The sequence below is a fragment of the Paroedura picta genome, chromosome 12 (genome assembly GCF_049243985.1).
Source record: "Paroedura picta isolate Pp20150507F chromosome 12, Ppicta_v3.0, whole genome shotgun sequence".
Classification (NCBI taxonomy): Eukaryota; Metazoa; Chordata; class Lepidosauria; order Squamata; family Gekkonidae; genus Paroedura; species Paroedura picta.
This window is the reverse complement of record NC_135380.1, coordinates 3,171,979-3,190,303: the sequence shown is the minus strand read 5'-3', so window position 1 is coordinate 3,190,303 and position 18,325 is coordinate 3,171,979. Positions and strand designations below refer to the sequence as shown.

General features: G+C 48.5%; 1 protein-coding gene across 2 annotated transcripts; it reads right to left on the bottom strand.

Annotated features, from left to right (window-relative positions):
* Positions 1-1,444: 1,444 nt before the first annotated feature.
* On the bottom strand, positions 1,445-17,068 carry POU2AF1 (POU class 2 homeobox associating factor 1). Of its 2 annotated transcripts, none has more exons than XM_077306215.1 (5): positions 16,940-17,068; positions 5,726-5,853; positions 5,283-5,325; positions 4,899-5,170; positions 1,445-2,407 (listed from the first exon to the last, which is right to left on the bottom strand). In XM_077306215.1, exons 1-5 carry the CDS (start codon positions 16,953-16,955, stop codon positions 2,093-2,095), a joined length of 774 nt encoding a protein of 257 aa, XP_077162330.1. In that variant the 5' UTR covers positions 16,956-17,068; the 3' UTR covers positions 1,445-2,092. The 2 variants fall into 2 exon arrangements, with proteins under 2 accessions (XP_077162330.1, XP_077162331.1); XM_077306216.1 differs by having other exon boundaries at positions 1,458-2,404.
* Positions 17,069-18,325: the final 1,257 nt, after the last annotated feature.

The window sequence follows — 18,325 nt, the reverse complement described above, 5'->3', positions numbered from 1 at the left end:
TCTGTGAAGGTTCAAGGGGGTGGCAGGTGACAGTGGATGAGCGATAGGGTTGGAATCATAGAGTTGGAAGGGACCTCCTGGTTCATGTAGTCCAACCCCCTGCACTAATGGGTTGTGAGTGTCCTGCATTCTACAGGGGGTTAGACTAGATGACCCAGGAGGTCCCTTCCAACTCTATGATTCTATGGTCTGGTTTGCCTTATCTGGACATGACTGCAAGCTGCCATTCGTGGCTATTTTCCGTGGCATGCAGAGGCATCAAGAAAGACTACACATCACACTGACATGCAGGCCCCAGGCCTGCCCTTACTTTCCTTGAAGCTACCTCTGTGTAGCAACTCCATCAGTAGGGGTGCCAGCCTCCAGGTGGGGCCTGGAGATATCCAGGAATTACAGTCAATCTGCAGACTACAGAGATCAGGTCTGTATGGCTGCTTTGGAGGGTGGACTCTGTCTGATATTATGTCCTGCTGAGGTCCCTTCCACCCCCAAAGCCCACCCTCCTAAATCTCCAGGAATTTCCTAATCCACAGTTGGCAACCTGACCCTCAATTGTGAAGTGGCCCTCATGAGACTGTGTATGCACAACGCTTCAGATGTCCTGAATAGAGACGATTCGGATTGATTTTTCTCCTAAACACATACCGTGCTGCACCTCTTTGAATTCCAGCCAGCACTGAAGAACAGAAGGAAACCTCTTTATAACCTGGATTGATTTACCCTGATTAAATATTTACAAAGAATGCAGAGTCCGTGTTGTTGTTTGAAATGGAAGAGATGCCCAGCTCCTGAATCTGAATGCCATAGGGAGGGGATCTGCTTTAAGTTTCCAGAGTCAGCGGATGGCTGTGGTCAGTCCAAAGACGCAGTTGAACAAAAGGGCATTCTCCCCCCAGTAGGATTTGCAAGAGACTAAATGAAGAAGAAGTAGAAGAGTTGGTTCTTATATGCCGCTTTTCTCTACCTGAAGGAGGCTCAAAGCGGCTTATTTCCCCTTCCTCTCCCCACAACAGACCCCCTGTGAGGTGGGTGAGGCTGAGAGATACTTGATATTCCTGCTCAGTCAGAGCAGTTTTCTCAGTGTTGTGGCGAGCCCAAGGTCACCCAGGTGGCTGCATGTGGGGGAGTCAGGAAACAAATCCGGCATGCCAGATTAGAAGTCCGCACTCCTAACCACTACACCAAAATGGTTGCCACCCTCTCAAAAAAGGATGCAGGACCAGCAAGCCAAATTGAAGGAATGTTGGCTTGAGTCCTCCTTAGGGCGTTATACGTTAACCTGCATGCAAGCAAACCAAAACTGAAGAATGCAAGATTATGGCTTGGAGGGTGGCGGTGGGGAAGATTCAATGCTGAGAACTGCACTGTGCATCTGTCGCTGATTGGACCCTCCAAATCTACAGGCCCCTGAAGCATGCTTGCCCTGTTCCTGCCTTCTTACACAGGGGAGCAACTGCACAACCAAAGACAAGGCAAAGAATTGGTGCAATTTGAAGAAAAGCTTTATCTGATGCTTTGAAAGCACAAACAATTCATAGAAGTACTGCAAAGATATTAACAAGCTGTAGGAAGGAACGTCCCTGGAAATTCCAGATCCAAACGAGGAGCTGATAAATCCTGCATTTCATTCATGATTCCTTCCTCAGCGGACCCCAACAAAAACTTTACTGCATGAGTCCTAGAGGCTGCTAAATAATATTCCGTATGCTTTCCGAATTGTACTTGAACTGAACAGTCTGCCTTTGAGTTTGCCTTACAATCCTTTCCATCCTTTCGAATTGCCAAACCCCGGGGGGGGGGGGGAGCAAGAAACCAAGAAGGGGGCTGCCCCACGGGTGTCTAGGCAGGGCACAGCCGACTGCAAATCAGTGTGCAAAAAAGCCCTGGCCAAATAAAAACGTTTCTTATAAAAATATCATATTCAAATGCTTAGAAAAAATGCTGGTAACTTTTACAAAATTGCTGTTCATTTTTATTTCAGATGTCACCCCGTGGTCCACACAGAGACCCGGTAGAAACTTCATTTCGCCACATTCTTGCTTCTAAAAGCCCTATCTGCTCCTCACCCTTTGAATATGCTGACATGCTGGATTTAAATTCCTTCAACAGGGAGGCCGTTGTTCAAATCGTAGCCGCTGTTGTCCTCGTCCTGCAAAAGAAGCTTTTCGATGGTCAGCGTGCCCATCTCCTTCCTCGCATCGTCCAGCTCTTGGGGGACCGGTTCTGGAACCGAAACAGGAAGAGGAACAAACTGGGGGGCCGGGAGGGCAGTCGAAGCCGGTGGGTACTGCAGGGAAGGAGCCGGCAATGTTGAGATGGGCTGAGTCCACGGGAAATAGCTCAGGGGTGGTTGCTGGTCCATCATGTCAAGATGCGGCACGACAGCCGGAGTCGAGGGTCTCGCCTGCTGGGGGATGTTGGCAGAGTTTAAATATGCAAGAAGTGAGTAGCACTTGGCTGCTTAAAACAATAAAATAGTTTTCTTAAGAAGACAAACAACTATAGTAAGAGAAGAGACCTAACTAACTCTTTCAACTGTTGTCAGAAGTCATTCTGCTGTTCTGGAGGCAAGCAGGGAGGAAGTGTGCTTAGAGGAGCAGGAAGTCTCCAAAGGAGCCAATCAAAACACAGGAGGAGATTGAGAAATATCAGGAAGTTTCTGACCTATGCCAAAGAAACACCTCCTGTAATGCTCCCTGTAGGATAATCTTCATATGTTTCTGAATCAGGCACATGCTACAGGTGTTGAATCTTCTAAGAGGAGAAACCACCTGTCATGCTTCTCTGAGGATTTGCTGCTGACCCATACATGAACGAAGCCATTTGGAAAGCTGATTGACACAATAATTTGACAGCTGAGGAAGACCCCTTGGGTCAAAAAGCATTTGGTCCACTCTGTGTTGGTCTATTTCTCGTGTCGTTGGAAATGTGATGTTTTTAAATCATGATGGTTATGTTTTTTAATATGTTGAATTAGTGCACTTTACGTAATAAATAGTTGAAAAAATTAAAAAATTATTTTTGCAGCTCAGCCTTTGGGATCCTAACTTTTCTGGTTAGGTTGGGTTTTGGTTTCCTTTTTCGGTTTTGCCCCATCCAAGGCAGCCATTGTTTGGTCACTGTACTCTGGAGATCAGCTGTGATTCTGGGGCTCACCTGGAGGTTGGCAATTCTAGAACCAGTCTATTAGTTTCAGCCTGGCAGAGGGCCTTCGTCCACCTCCCCTAACCTAGGAGCAGGGGCTTCTTGGCCCCACGCCTTTGAAACTGGATTGAACAGTTCTTCTGCGGACTCTTTTATACTGCACGCCTTATTTCTATACTGGATTTCTATGGGTTTTTTAAAAATTAGCTTTCAAGTTGCCGTTTCTGAATTCTTCTGCCAAATGATTTAGTCTTATTGATACTGCCTCTTATGGTTGGACTGACCCTTTGAATAATGAAAATGTTTTTTATTGGTCTGCTGCCCAAGCATTTCTTGAACATCCAGTTAGTTCCACTTTTCGAAATGTTTTTATTCTGCTGTGTGTGTACGTGTGTGTACGCGCGTGTGTGTGTGTAGTGTCCATGTGTGTAAAATACTCTGAGTGGCAATTGGGGGTGCCAAACTGTATAAACAAAATTATTATTAATTGCAAGTGTATATGCTGCTGTATCAAACATTTTGAAAATACTTAAAATGCTGAAAAAATAGAAAGTTGAAATAGGTTATCCAGGCCTCCCTGCTAATATTCAAATCCGATATGTGATATTCTGGGCAGCTGGACAGGACAATGGGATTTATGGCCGCCTTCCATTACGGCTGCTCAAATGCTATGAATCAAAACCCTGGGGCTCCTTGGCTTGGTCAAGGTTCCGGGTAAACTGACCCTTTCCTCCTCCTGCAGCTGAAAATAACAGTATTCTAAGGCGTCTTCTGTACAAGGTCAACGTTTAAATTAAAGGCGAAGTGAGTTTCATCCCCCAAATTTTCCTACAAATCATCCAAAATTGAAAGTACTGATGCTAAGCATTCGCAAGATAATATTCAAATATCTTCTGACTACTCACAACAATTCCATATCTCTATGCATAAAAAAGCAGAATGCAGAAAGAATCATAGAATCATATATTTGGAAGGGACCTCCTGGGTCATCTAGTCCAACCCCCTGCACTAACAGGTTGTGAGTGTCCTGCACAGTGCAAGGGGTTGGACTAGATGACCCAGGAGATCCCTTCCAACTCTGATTCTATGATTCTAACCCTCTCGCTCCTCCACTGTCACCTGCCATCCCCTTGAACCTTCACAGAATCAGCCTCTCCGTCAGATGGTATCCAGCCTCTGTTTAAAAATCTCCAAAGATGGAGAACCCACCATCTCCCGAGGAAGCCTGTTCCACTGAGAAACCACTCTAACTGTCAGGAACTTCTTCCGGATGTTGAGACGGAATTTCTTTTGCATTAATTTCATCCCATTCGTTCTGGTCCGTCCCTCTGGGGCAAGAGAGAACAATTCTGCTCCATCCTCTACATGGCAGCCTTTTGAAGACTTGGAGATGGTGCAATAACCCCCCTCCCCTTCCCCACCAACGCCATCTTGTTTAGTTGGAGCAGTAGTTGGGTGGGAGACCACTGAGGAAGTCCAAGGTTGCTACGCAGAAGCAGGCGATGGCCGACCACCTCTGTGCACATCTGCCCTGACCTGGCTCACCTGATCTTGTCAGATCTCAGAGCTAAGCAGGGTCAACCCTGGCTAGCCCTTGAACGACAGACAACCAAGGACATCCTACATCACTGGTTGGCCATGGCCAACCACCTCCGTCCGTCTCTAGCCGTGAAAACCCTGTGGGGTCGCCATGAGTCTGCTGCCACTTGATGGCCTCGTTCAACCAAACAGACATCCGTCATAGCCCAGCTTACCGCAAAGTTTGTGATCAATGGCTGTGAGGCGTAGGTCAGCACCGAAGAGGTTCCGACAAGCGTGTAACTGGGGCACACGGACTGAACGTACATGTCTGCTGTGTAAGGGCAGCTGACTGCGTCGTGCGACACGTAATCTGGGTGGGAGGTCCACTGGGCCAAAGGCTGCAGAGAGGCAGGTGTCGGCTGGGCCAGCCACCCGGAGTAGAGTGAGGTTTCATCAGTAACGGGCAGCGAAGCAGTGACCAAGTCCGACTCCGCAGAGACCTGACCTGCAATGAAGAACGGCCGTGAAGATTCACCAGCGTGGGTGGGTGGGGAGGGAGGCTCGAAATCAAAGCGGTGCATGAAAGGTGGTTGGGGAAAGGATTCTGAAAGCATTACCAGTGGGTGAGTAGGATGCGAGTGGTTGATGGGGGAAAAACACCTACAGGGAAAGAAGAGATTGGCATCAGTCGTTTAAGCGAGACGCAAACGCCAGAAACACGATTACTCAGAGGCCGAGAAGGAAACTTGAATTTCAGCACTTTTCAAAGTCTGACCAGCTCCGAAGACACTGTCAGAGCAAAAGCCTTCCTTTGGAGGATGGAGGAGAAATTCCTGAAGTAGCAGCTTTTCTATTCCACATAAACGTCAGGGGCAAGTTAGACTCCCCGCTTGAATTTTAAGCCTCAGCTCTTGTCATTTCCCCTCCATTCCAAGCCCTGCAAAATTTCCTCCCAGCTCCGCTTTTCACCGGCCACCTCCCCACAACTGGTTGGGCTGTGCTGACATGACGGGGCCTACGCAGGAGAAGGATGCTTCCCACGACCATCTTCCTTCCTTACCGTGGTTCCTGCAGCCATGTTTGCATTCTGCAGACTTCCTCGCTTTCGCTTCAGAAGCTCCTTCACGGGCTCCTTGACGCGGACACCTTGGTAGGGGCGTGGCAGGAGAGGCTGTTCAGGTGAGGGAGCTAAGCAAAAACATTTGGGTCATTAGGTTTCTCTGGCAGTGCTTTGGATGTTTTCCTTTCTCAAGCATGGGGGGTGGGAGAGCTGCCCTTTCAGAGCAAAATGTTCAATTTGATTTTAATTGGAGGGGGGGGGTGTCAATGAAGATGCAGTTTGGCCACCCCTGCTGTTTGGGAGCCCAGAAGAATAAAGAGATTGGGAACTGGTGTAAATGCACAGTGTGCCGACTGGTCCATGCTCTTTGGCTAACTGGGCTGGTTCCGGATCACAGGGTTGAAGCTAGTAAGCTGGTGACGCTGCCTCTGCCCTACCTGGGCTCTAGACAACCCCACAGCCACTCCGGAGTCTTGCAGCAAGCATGAGTCACAAGGAAATATCATTCGGGGTGTTTTTTTTCCCCCCTATCTGAAACGGTTAAGCTTTATCGCACGTGAAGCATTTTTGTGGCAATGAAGTGCTGCTGCATCAAAGTGCAGGAAACCCGTGAAATGTAGATAAATCCCTCTATCGCCAGCTTTCTGCTGCCTGCAGTGATTGGACTCAGGATGCCCCACGCCTCAACGAGAGAAGTCGTCTGTCACTCTCCCTACTCAGCAGCAATTAGGGGTAGTCAAACTGCGGCCCTCCAGATGTCCATGGACTACAATTCCCAGGAGCCCCTGCCAGCATTCGCTGGCAGGGGCTCATGGGAATTGTAGTCCATGGACATCTGGAGGGCCGCAGTTTGACTACCTCTGAATTAGACCAACAGGACACCGTTGGCAAGCAAGAAGGAGCCCAAGTTTGTCCGCAGTCCAAAGAGCCCATAATAACAGGAAGGTCAACTACACCGAGGGCAAGAACGCTGGTGCTCGAGAGAGTGACATGTGAGCAGGACTGAAAGGGCCTTGATTGGCACTGACCAGCTCTCAAGGAGAACATCGTGCAAATCTTAATGTATCACTGTAAAATAGCAAGACAGGCCTAGGAGGGCCCTGGAGATCTCAGGGAATTCCAGGCTACAGCAATGATGGTGGAGAAGAGCTGGGCTTGATACCCCGATCTTCTCCACTCCATGGAGTCTCTTCAAGGGGCTTACAACCATCTTCCCGTCCTCTTCCCACAAGAGAGGTGGGTGGGGCTGAGAGAGTTCTGAGAGAATTTTGACTGACCCAGCTGGCCTCACGTGGTTGGACTAGATGGCCTGTATGGCTCCTTCCAACTCTATGATTCTATAAGTACTGTGTGCAGATTCTGGAGTACTGTGTGCAGTTCTGGAGGCCTCACTTCAAGAAGGACGTAGATAAAATTGAAAGGGTACAGAGGAGAGCGACGGAGATGATCTAGGGCCAAGGGACCAAGCCCTATGAAGATAGGTTGAGGGACTTGGGAATGTTCAGCCTGGAGAAAAGGAGGTTGAGAGGGGACATGATAGCCCTCTTTAAGTATTTGAAAGGTTGTCACTTGGAGGAGGGCAGGATGCTGTTTCTGTTGGCTGCAGAGGAAAGGACACACCGTAATGGGTTTAAACTTCAAGTACAGCGATATAGGCTAGATATCAGGAGAAAAAATGTTCACAGTCAGAGTAGTTCAGCAGTGGAATAGGCTGCCTAAGGAGGTGGTGAGCTCCCCCTCACTGGCAGTCTTCAAGCAAAGGTTGGATACACACTTTTCTTGGATGCTTTAGGATGCTTTGGGCTGATCCTGCATTGAGCAGGGGGTTGGACTAGATGGCCTCTATGGACCCTTCCAACTCTATGATTCTATGACTCTATAAGGAAAACAAGGCAGCTGGTCTTTGGCAAGAACCGACATTGCCAGGGAGGAATGCCTTAAGAGCGTGCTCCACGGCCTGGGCAGCTTGGCCGGCCAAAGCCCACCCTGAGCAGATGGATGGCTCCGTCATCAGTGTTGCAAACATTGGCTCCTGAAGGAGCCAAGAGGAGTCTTGCTGCCGTTTGGGCTTCCTCGAACGCTTATCTCCGTTCTGCCCTTCGCACCAAGCACCAGCGAGCCAAGCCTGTGGGTGGGATAAGGAGGACGGGGGCTTGGGAAGGGCTTTCTCTGAGTGGTGTTTCTGTTCTGTGTAGATCTTTCAGAATTTTAATTCCCCCCCCTCCTTCTCAGGGCTTTCCTAGTTTTGCCAAGAGGTAAACATAATTAATTTTGATATCTAGGAAAGGGAATGTTTTAGTACGCCTCTCCAAGAATCACAAGTTCCAAAATATCCACAGTCTCTATAAACATACTTCTGGGGAGTGCAGCCCTCACGTTCTGCCTCTGAAATATGATCCCAGGAATAAACGGGGAGGGGTCCAGGAAGGGTCTGTGCACTCAGTTCCCAAATGAGACAACAGAGTCCTGAGCTGGACTCTGCCGCTTCAGATAGCAGGTTCACAGCTTGAAACGCATCTCGGGAATGGAGTGGGCTCCAGGCCTGTAGCCAGAGGGGTGATGCCCCTACCCAAACATGCCCTGCCCCACTAATCATCTTTCCTCTTACTGCAGGAGGAGCCTAGACCCACAGCCCCTTCCACCTGGGGAGGCTCCCTCTCTGTTGCAGTGCATTGGCTGGCTGAGAGATGCCTCTTCCTTGCAGTGGAGTCTCCCTTGTGCTCTGGTTGGCAGCTCTGAAAGCCTCTCACTTAGCTTCCACCGGCCACCTCTTCTGCAGCCAGCCAGCCAAGCTCCTCTCCCCTCCCCTCCCCTCCCTGAGTGGGGGTGGGGGTGGGTGGGATGGGGTGTGCTGGCCACCATAGTGTTGGTCTGAAGCAAAAGAACACAATTTGAGTCCAGGGGCACCTTTAAGACCGACATATTTAATTCCAGGTATAAGCTTTCATGGACGTGCCCGCTGAAGTTAGCACGTCCAGGAATGCTTCCAACCAGCATTAAACCTGTTGGTCTTCAAGGTGCCTCTGGACTCAAATGGAGTCTGATTGCTTCTTTCCCAGTGAGTTGAAAATGAGCTTTATTATTTCCAGATGAGTCACAGCAACTGCCCACTGACAGCACATTGTCATTTGGGGAGAGCAGACATGCCTGGGTGACTGTTCCTTCTCCTCCCCGTTTCTCATCAGGCCTTGGCAGGTGACAAACCTCTCAATGGTGCAGGGCAGATCCAAGCAAACATTCCCCCCCCCCTCTTCCATCTCTGATTCAATCGCCCAGAAACACACACCAGCCATTTAATAAAAAATACATAAACATTGTGAAGATACAATGGAAATCATTCCCTGTTTGCAGAAGAATTGACAAGCAAACATTCAGAGACTGCAAAAAGAGAGAGGTGGGGGCAAAGGAATATATATATTTTTTAAAAGTCTCTGATAACAACAAACCGATTGGAGAGCGTGGTCCACAGCTTGCAGAAGAAGAAAAAACAAGCTGGTGTCTCACAAAAATACTTTCTCACACATTTGTTTATGTTTAAAGAAAAGAAACCACACCTGGCTCATGCCCTGGATGCAGCAGCCGTGTGCTCACATGCACACTCCGGGACTCTCTAAAGGAACACTGGGACACATCCATAACACATGCCTTGTGGGGTCCATACTAAATAGAGTCGCCAGCCCTGGGAGGATGAGAGATCTTCTGGGCTACAGAGATCAGTTCACATGGAGAAAAGGGCTATTTTGGAGGAAAGAGTCTATGGCAAGCATTGCTCTCCAGCCTTTCATGGACTACAGTTACCATAAGACCCTGCCTCTTGTGGTCCAAGGGTAGTCAGCCTGTTGTCCTCCAGATGTTCATGTACTATAATTCCCATGAGCCCCTGCCAGCAAACTCTGGCACAGGCTCATGGGAATTGCAGTCCACGAACATCTGGAGGACCACAGGTTGACTACCCCTGTTGTAGTCCATGGACATCTGAAGAGCCAGAATTTGGCTACCTCTACATAGGGCTTTCTCGACAAGCCTTGGGCTCCCTTAGTGGTCTCCATCAAGAGCTCACTCTGCTTCAGGGCTGTGATGAGTGTGGGCCAGCCTGGGTAGAGCCTTCTGCCAGTGCAGGCAAAACTAAAGTCATTCTGCATTGGCCCCTGATGTACTTTGGAGCTTCTGGATTCAACAGAGCAGGGGTAAAGGCAACAAGATCAGCTGTCTGCTTGTGCCTGGTCAAAAGAGCAGACATCTACCCCCTGCTCCTCTCCTGGATTTTCAGATTCCCAACCTGCCTTTGGCTCTCTGTGGAGCTCTCTGTGGAGAGCTGCAATCACACAAGACAATATAGTGTTTGATGAGCCCAAGGGCTGACTCTTGTTTGCACAGAAAAAGCATCCTGGCTCTCAGGTTAGGCTGCCTTAGCAAGAGTCCTGGAGCTGTATCCCTCCTTGACCTCCAAAATTTGGCTGGCACACCAGAGTGTATCAAGTAGCAGCTGTGGGAATACCTTCTACCTTGTTCTCTGGTGTCAACTCAGCACTGTGTCAACAGGCCAAAGATAAGCCTCCTTTCCTTGGTTGTCAATTGCTCCATCGCCTTGTCTGTAAAGCTCCATTTAATGCCGTTTGCATCTCCCGGAACGCTCTGATCCCCTCTCCGTGTCAATGCATGTCTAGGCTTGTCTGCAGGAGGGAATAGGCAGGCCCTCTTGGGCAATGGACACCCTCTTCCTTTCCCAAGGAATCCCACAATGATCTTTCCCCCCCTTGAGCAAAGCTGACTGTTAGAGCTGGCAAGGAACTGTTCCAAGCACTACTCCATTCTTGCTGTTGTTAAATTGGGGCAGGGTGCTTCATTGGACTCTTAGCCCAGTGTAAAGACGCTGAGCAAACAGGTACGAGTGTTTGCTTTGAGATCAAAGGCATTTCCGCCAAAGCAAGGCAGGGTGGAGGATTCTGGAGAGTTGGATGCAGGGCAGCTGGAGGCAGATGCTATGGATGCCAGCCTCCAGGTGGGGCCTGGGGATCCCCTGTAATGACAGCTCATCTCCAGACTCCAGAGATCAGGTCCCCTGGAGAACACGGATTCTAAGGTACTGTATCCCCAGAGAGGTGGTCTCTCTCCTCCGCGGCCTCCATTCTCAAATCTCCAGGAGTTTTTCGACTTGGATCTGGCAACTGAAACCCCTCCGCCCCCCCCCCCCCCATGGCTGCCTGTGGCCAGCTACCCACCTGAAACTATAGTTCTTTGTACAAGGGGTTAGATTCAATTTGGTTGTTATACATTCAATGATCAGAGATCCCTGTTTCTCTTAGGTAGATTACTGCTGCACTAAGGGAAGAGGATAAATGCAACTAATCAAGGAAGATGCATAAGAATATAAGCATCGCTAAAGTGTTCCAGTATGATCCAAATAAGTTAAGAAGAGCCAGTTAAAGTCTCTGAAAAGTGGGCTCTACGGAGCACTAGAAATTAGAGGCTTTTGCATGAATCTGTTGGACAAAGCTGGCCAGGAGATCAAGCCCAGCTGTCAAGGGTTGGCTGAGTAACGGCAGAGTTAAACTCCAACAGGTGGGGATTGAAGCGAAGACAGGAGCAATAGGATGGAGCTTTCACAGGCTAATTTCAGAAGATATGTTAAAACGCAACCTGACACAAAACAGACAGTTCCAGGATAGGTGAGGCAGCCCTCGAAAAGAACATTTGAGCAGTTCAAAAATCTCACTCATGCAAAAAAACTAGTACTGTATTAACTAGGGTTACCAGATGCCTTCTCTTGAGAGGATGTGCCCTCTTTTTAGGGATCCATTCTCTTTGGGGCACTTTTTAAAAAACTGATGAAAATGTCCTCTTTTTGGGTTGGCAGGTTAGGAATATTCCTAGTTAGTATTGATTATCACAGCTTAGATATCTTGGACTTCGGGTATTGTTTGTATGCCTCCTTTTGATATGAATGTATGCGTTTTGGTATGTATGTTTGCATTTTAAATAAATTTTATATTAAGAAGAAAAAAAGAGAAAGGTGACACAAATTTCAGATGAACTTTTGGTAGCCTGTGAACTCCATGTCCCCAGGGGACTCTTCCTTGGATGTATTTATGAGATAAATTGAGCCTCTCCTTTTACTAACGATTCAGCCAGGCAGACCACATGTGGGTGAAGGGGGGGAGATTCAGCCAGGCAGACCACATGTGGGTGAAGGGGGGGAATCTTCACCCGAACAAGCCTGAGGGGTGGAATATTTCAGTTTCAATGGGTAAAAAAGGACTCTCAGCTGCAACTTAGCCGTTGGAGCTTTTCCCTCAAGGGACTGAACAAACTACAGAAAAACAACCCTGGGATGAGATCCTGGCTTCCTTTCTCTGACAATTTCACAGGTGAAGACGTTCTCCAAACTCAGTTGCCCAAACAGGGTTCCCTCAGCTGTGGCTGTTGCCCCTTTCCCCTCACAGTATTCTCAGAAACTGCTCAGGGAGAATTGGGGCTTTTGGCTTTTACCAGGGGGCTTGTTTGTCACTTTTAAAAAATTGTCTTTCTCCCCAAAGACTACTCAAACCCTACCTAAAAAACCCTACTTAAAACCCTACTTTAAAAAAAATTGTCTTTCTCCCCAAAGACTACTCAAACCCTACCTAAGAAAAATCCTGCCTAAACTGACCCCCTTCTCCCGAGTCACAAAGGCTCTGTCTGAGGAGAATTGTTCCCCCCCCCCCATTTTTATACTGGGTCTTACTCCCTCCCCTCCAGGGCAATTCCATCGGCTCTGATTGGCTGCCCCGAGAGCTGTGACTGACATGATGACCCTTGGGTCTGAACTGGTGCAAGGCAGCTTCACATATTCATGAAGGGTTTTTCAAATATTGAATCAGACTCGTGTTCCATGAAGGTCAGTCCGGTCTCCTCTGACTGGCCGTGGTCTTTCACCTCACCTGCTGCTGCCTGCTGGTCCTTTGAGTTGGAGATGCTGAGGACCAAAACAGAGGCTCTGCCCCTAAGCCATAGGCCCTCCCTGACAGCAATGGCTGGCTCTCTAGAGTCATTTGACATGCAGAACCTGAAGGCTTTGATTTGAGCCTGGCTTGAACTACTGGGTTTTTTGTGGGGGAAGGGCCTTAATTAAAAGGATATTAACTTCCACCTATCAGCTCTTTAATCACTCTGCAATCCTAAACGGTAGTCAACCTGTAGTCCTCCAAATGTCCATGGACTACAATTCCCATGAGCCCCTGCCAGCATATGCTGGCAGGGGCTCATGGGAATTGTAGTCCATGGACATCTGGAGGACCACAGGTTGACTACCCCATACGCACAAGCTTGGAAACATTCTGTTATCCCCTTGCCTGTTTCCTCTGAGGACCCCAACGCAGGATGCAGCTTACATTTTAATTAAAAACATTGCTCTCAGTCAAGCAGCTGGCTGACGAAGCCCGAGAGAGCACTGTCCATCCCACCGAGAGTTTGGAGGTGGCTTTGCCCGAACGGAGACGCGCATGAAGGAACACATGACGGTTTCGTCTTTCGGTATCACTGCTCAAGGCTTTCAGAAGCGGGCACTGCAGCTGAACTTCATCAGCTGAAAAACCATCACAGGATAAGCCAGGGGTAGTCAAACTGCGGCCCTCCAGATGTCCATGGACTACAATTCCCAAGAGCCCCTGCCAGCAAATGCTGGCAGGGGCTTCTGGGAATTGTAGTTCATGGACATCTGGAGGGCCGCAATTTGACTACCCCTGGGATAAGCAGTGGGCACCCAGTGAAGGGTCCAATCCACCAAAGCACTCCTGTTTGTTTCCCATAGGTAGGGAATTTTGACCCTTGGCTTAGGCCCTAACATGCCTTGGAGGACTAATTTGCGCACAGCAGTTTCACATGGCCCTTGGGTGCATTTCAACTCGTGCATTGCAAAGGGAAGCATCTCAAAGATCTGTGGGCTGAACATGCTCTGCATAAGGTTGCCAAGCTCCAGGTGGCACCTGGAGATCTGCCACTATTACAGTTCTTTTCAAGACTACAGAAATCAATTCCTCTGGAGAAAATTACTGCTTTGGGGGATGGGCTTCATGGCATTGTACCCCCCACCCCCAAACCTCACCCTCCCTGGGCTCCATTCCCCAAATCTCCAGGTGTTTCCCAATTCAGAGCCGGCAACCCTATCACTGGATCATAGCCAGATTGTGCAGAGTGCAATCGGTACAATGATTGGAGGGAACTGATAACAGAGGCTGTGATGTGGTCAAGCATATTCAAATCTGATTGGTTTTAGCTGAAGTTTAAGCAACTGCTTATAGCAAAGCTGTTAGAGACAGGACATTTCGAAGGTCCATGATCAGAGGCAATCAACCTAGGACTACAGTTCCAGGAGGTAGGGGAAGGCCCCAACCTCTTTGCCCTGTTGTTGGACCTCTAGGGGAAGTGGCTGGCCCCTGTGTGAAACAGGAGGCTGGACTGGATGGACCCTCCCTGGTCTGAACCAGCAAGGCTTTTCTGATGTCCTTAGGAAGGCCTCAACCTCTTTGCCCTGTTGTTGGACCTCCAGGGGAAGTGGCTGGCCCCTGTGTGAAACAGGAGGCTGGACTGGATGGACCCTCCCTGGTCTGAACCAGCAGGGCTTTTCTGATGTTCTTATGTCATTAATTCATAAGGTCACCATAAATCTGAAGCGAGTCAATGGCACATAATGTGCACATACAAAGCTTTCCCACTCACCACTGGCTGCGGCATACTCACTCCATTTTGGCACAGTGAGGTTATAAGTCAACATAAGCATGTGGAGTCTCTGTATGGTGAAGACTACCAAGGAAGTCTCTGCAGAGGAAGGACATAGCCAACCATCACTGCTTCTCCCTTGCCTTGGAAGCCCCTTGCTGGGGTCTCCCTAAGTTGGAAGCTAAACAGGGTTGGTACTTGGAAGGGAGACCACCAAGGAAGGCTTTGTAAAGGAAAGCAGTCACCAGCCCCTTCTGTTTCTGCCTTGCCTTGGAAGCCTTATCCTGGGACCTCCATAAATCAGTTGAAACTTGATGGTACTTTGCTCAACTATACCAGAAGCAAAGGCAAAAAAAGAAAAGATGCATTATCTTTCAAGTGGAAATTGCTTGGTTTTCTGTGACCACCTTTGCCATATTGCAGCTTTTATGAATCATTAATTGACATTTAATTGGTGGTGACTAATGCTGACAGAAGCACTGGAAATCTTCTCTGCCTAATTATACACCCTGGAAATTTACTAGCTCGGTGCAATTGCTCAGTTTCTGTCGCTCGGCATTTAAGAGAACGGATTTAAGAGACGGATACTCTGATTTCGCTGCCATCCAAGGTACCGCTAATTTTTTCACCTGTCCTTCCCCTTCAGCTAGCTCAAAGCTGCATATCTGGTTCTCCCCGCCCCTGTTGTCCTCACAACAGCCCTGCAAGGTGGGTTAAGTTGTGTGGGAGAGCATTTGGTCAAAAGTTACCCAGTGAGCTTCATCTTCAAAGTAGGAATTTAGGGCGAGGTTTCTCTCCTAACTCCAATTTGGATGACTCAGAGTAGCCTTGTCATTTCTGATCTCAGAAGCCAAGCAGGGTCAGCCCTGGTTAGTATCTGAATGGGAGGCCAGCAAGAGGAAAGCAGGCAATGCCCCCCCCCGAACATCTCTTACATCGAAAACCCTACAGAGTTGCCATAATTCAACTGTGACTTGATCACACTTTCCACTATTGCTGACCAAGTTCTATTCTGTAACTCTGACAATGTACTGGCTACCTCCTACGACATCATAGAGTCATAGAGTCAGGAGGGGGACTCCAGGGTCATCTAGTCCAACCCCCTGCTGCATGCATAACAATGAGAAGCTATTAATTCTTAGCTATGGTTTCCCAGGTCCGAAATGGGATTCTTTGTTTGCCAGCAGCAGCTTTGCCAAGCTTCATTGGAAAGAAGACCAGAAAAATACGGAACAAAGTTTGAATCCAGGGACACCTTTAATACCAACACAAATGCTTCAGATAGAATGAAACAATATTTCCTCAACCATACATATAGGTAGAGAGAAGGTGGGGGGGTGTAAATTGTCAGGAAGTTTTAGCTAGAATTCAGATGCATAATTAACTGGGCAACTTATACATCTGAATTCTAGCTTAACCTTCCTGACAATTAACACACACACACACACACACCACCTTCTCTCTAACTATATGTACAGTTGAGGAGATTTCGTTTCATTCTATCTGAAGAAGTGGGCTTGCATATGAAAGCTTGTATCTTGAATAAAACTTTTGCTGTTCTTAAAGATGCCCCCGGACTCAAATGTTGTTCTGCTGCTTCAGACCAACACGGCGACCCGCCTGGATCAGAGAAATCCTACCAGTTCTTCTTTCAGTTTGCAAAAAGCCAAATGTTCTTTTAAAAGCCATTGTCATAGCGTCATTTATTGACATGGGCATGTGAGGTCCTTGCATTCCCCGATTAAACAAACCTAGAAGGTTCCCAAAGAAAGGCATAAAGAGTTAGTTAAATGTCCTTGACCTATGGATGGCCCAGGCTAACCCATCTCATCAGATCTTGGAAGCGAAGCAGGGTCAGCCCTAAGTAATATTTGGATGGGAGTCCTCCGAGGAGGTTCAGGGTGTTATGTAGAGGCACCTCTGACTATCTCTTGCCTTAAAACTCCACAGAGCCACCATAGGTCAGCTACAAGTTAACAGTCAATAACTAACAACAAAGAATGCAGATAATTAAGACTTCACATTGCCTTCCAGACAGGAATTAGTGACCAAAATCCCTCCAGAAGAATAATATTAAAAAGAAGAGTATTCCTCTGAGCATGTGCAGAAGCACCCGTGTTTTATTACTTAATAACCAAGTACATCAGGGATTAGGAGGTAAATATTTGGATCACAAATAGTCGTCTCTGGCATGTCTCAGTCCCCAAAGTTCCCCTTTCGTGTGGCGGGAAGTTAAACTCAGATTTGATTAACTGGGATCCTGCCTTTGGCAAAAGCTGTAGGGTGGCCCTTTAGCAAGCATGTCACCTTCCCGTCACAGTTCCTGGCTTGTAAAATTTGAATAACAATCACCGACCACCCAGTGGGCCTGGTACACTCAAAAGCACCTTGGAAAATTAAATAGCAATGCAAATTATAAGCACGTGTGGTTATTGCTGCCCTACCAGCACTCAAGCAGTAGGGATGCATCTATGTTAGTTACAATATTTTCTTCCTAATAAAGAGGCCAAGACTCACTTTTTTGCCAGTGCATGTTCTGTGCCAGGAGGGATGCCCTTCCTTCCTTCCTCCCTCTCTCTCTCTTTCTCCCTCTGCCTGCTTTTTGGGTTGCTCTCTGCTTCTCTACGACGACGTGATGCTCGGCTGTCCAGATGTTCCTTTCGTCTTTTTTTAAAGCCCAGGTTCCCACTGAATGGCATGACGTTGTCACATCCTCTTACCCACAAGCACTTGAGATTTAACCCACCCAACGCATACACACACACACACACTCCTTTGCTGTGTGTTGCCGCTCACCACAACAGACACGTCTTTCAAGAGACAAGGACAGAGAAATGTTTCAGTCAGAGGAGCACTTTGCAAGCCCACGTGGAAGGGCCACGGAAAAGAACTGCTGCTCACGGCCGGCTGTGCGTTCCAGGCAGGGCAGCAGGGCTGAAACACCTCTCAGAAGAATTCTGTGATCCTTCACGAAAGGAGTAGTCAAACTGCGGCCCTCCAGATGTCCGTGGACTACAATTCCCATGAGCCCCTGCCAGCATTCGCTGGCAGGGGCTCATGGGAATTGAAGTCCATGGACATCTGGAGGGCCGCAGTTTGACTACCCCTGCAAGACAGTTGATACGGCTCTCTTTAGTTACACCAGATGGAGGACGTGGCCTGGTGATGTTCAACCATTTTTAAAAGAGAGAAGAAGTCTGGTGGTTCGGATTTGGACTCTTTTACAAGAATCTGGAGTCCCTGGGGGCGGCTTGCCAAGACTCGGGGAGGAAGCACCTGCCAGAACGTCACGCGTCGTTGGACAAAAGGGACTGCATGCATGCCGGCTGAAAGATCAGGTTTCCGTTGAGAGAAGAGAGTGGTCAGGGGAACAGAGGGCAAGCTCCACCAGCCCTCGGCCGACACAGCGCTTGCAAGTGCAGAAATGTTTGAAGGCGAAAGAGCCGCAGCAGTTTCAGCCAAGCCTGAGTCCTAGATTGTTCAACTCGAGTCGCTGTTGTCTTTTTACTGGCCCTGCTCCTGTGCCATTCACAGCCTAGCTGGCTGGCAGAGCAATGCCTTCAAGTGACTCAGTCCACCATCCAGGTCAATATCGTCTTCTCAGACTGGCACCAGACTTCCAAGTTCTCAGGCAAGGTCTCTCACATCACCTGCTACCTGATGCTAAACTGGAGATGCCAGGGATTGAACCTGGGGCCTTCTGCCTGCCTAGCAGAGGCTTCACCCCTGAGCCACACCCCCTCCTCTGTTGAATGCATGGAAGAGGAGCTGCATTGGTGTTTGGTGCCAGAACAAGGGAGGGTCTTGCTCTAAAGGCCCAAACCAAACACATCCTGAGAGCTCAATGACCAGAGTTCTTCTCAACCATTTCTTAAACTCAGTGCTTCATATTAGGGTTGCCAG

Excerpts from the sequence above, each read along its gene's own strand:
- POU2AF1 (XM_077306215.1), bottom strand. Across the intron at positions 5,326-5,725 it reads ACATGGCTGCAGGAACCACG|GTGTTTTTCCCCCATCAACC; the intron begins GTAAGGAAGGAA and ends CTTTCCCTGTAG. Across the intron at positions 5,171-5,282 it reads CGCATCCTACTCACCCACTG|GTCAGGTCTCTGCGGAGTCG; the intron begins GTAATGCTTTCA and ends TCTTCATTGCAG.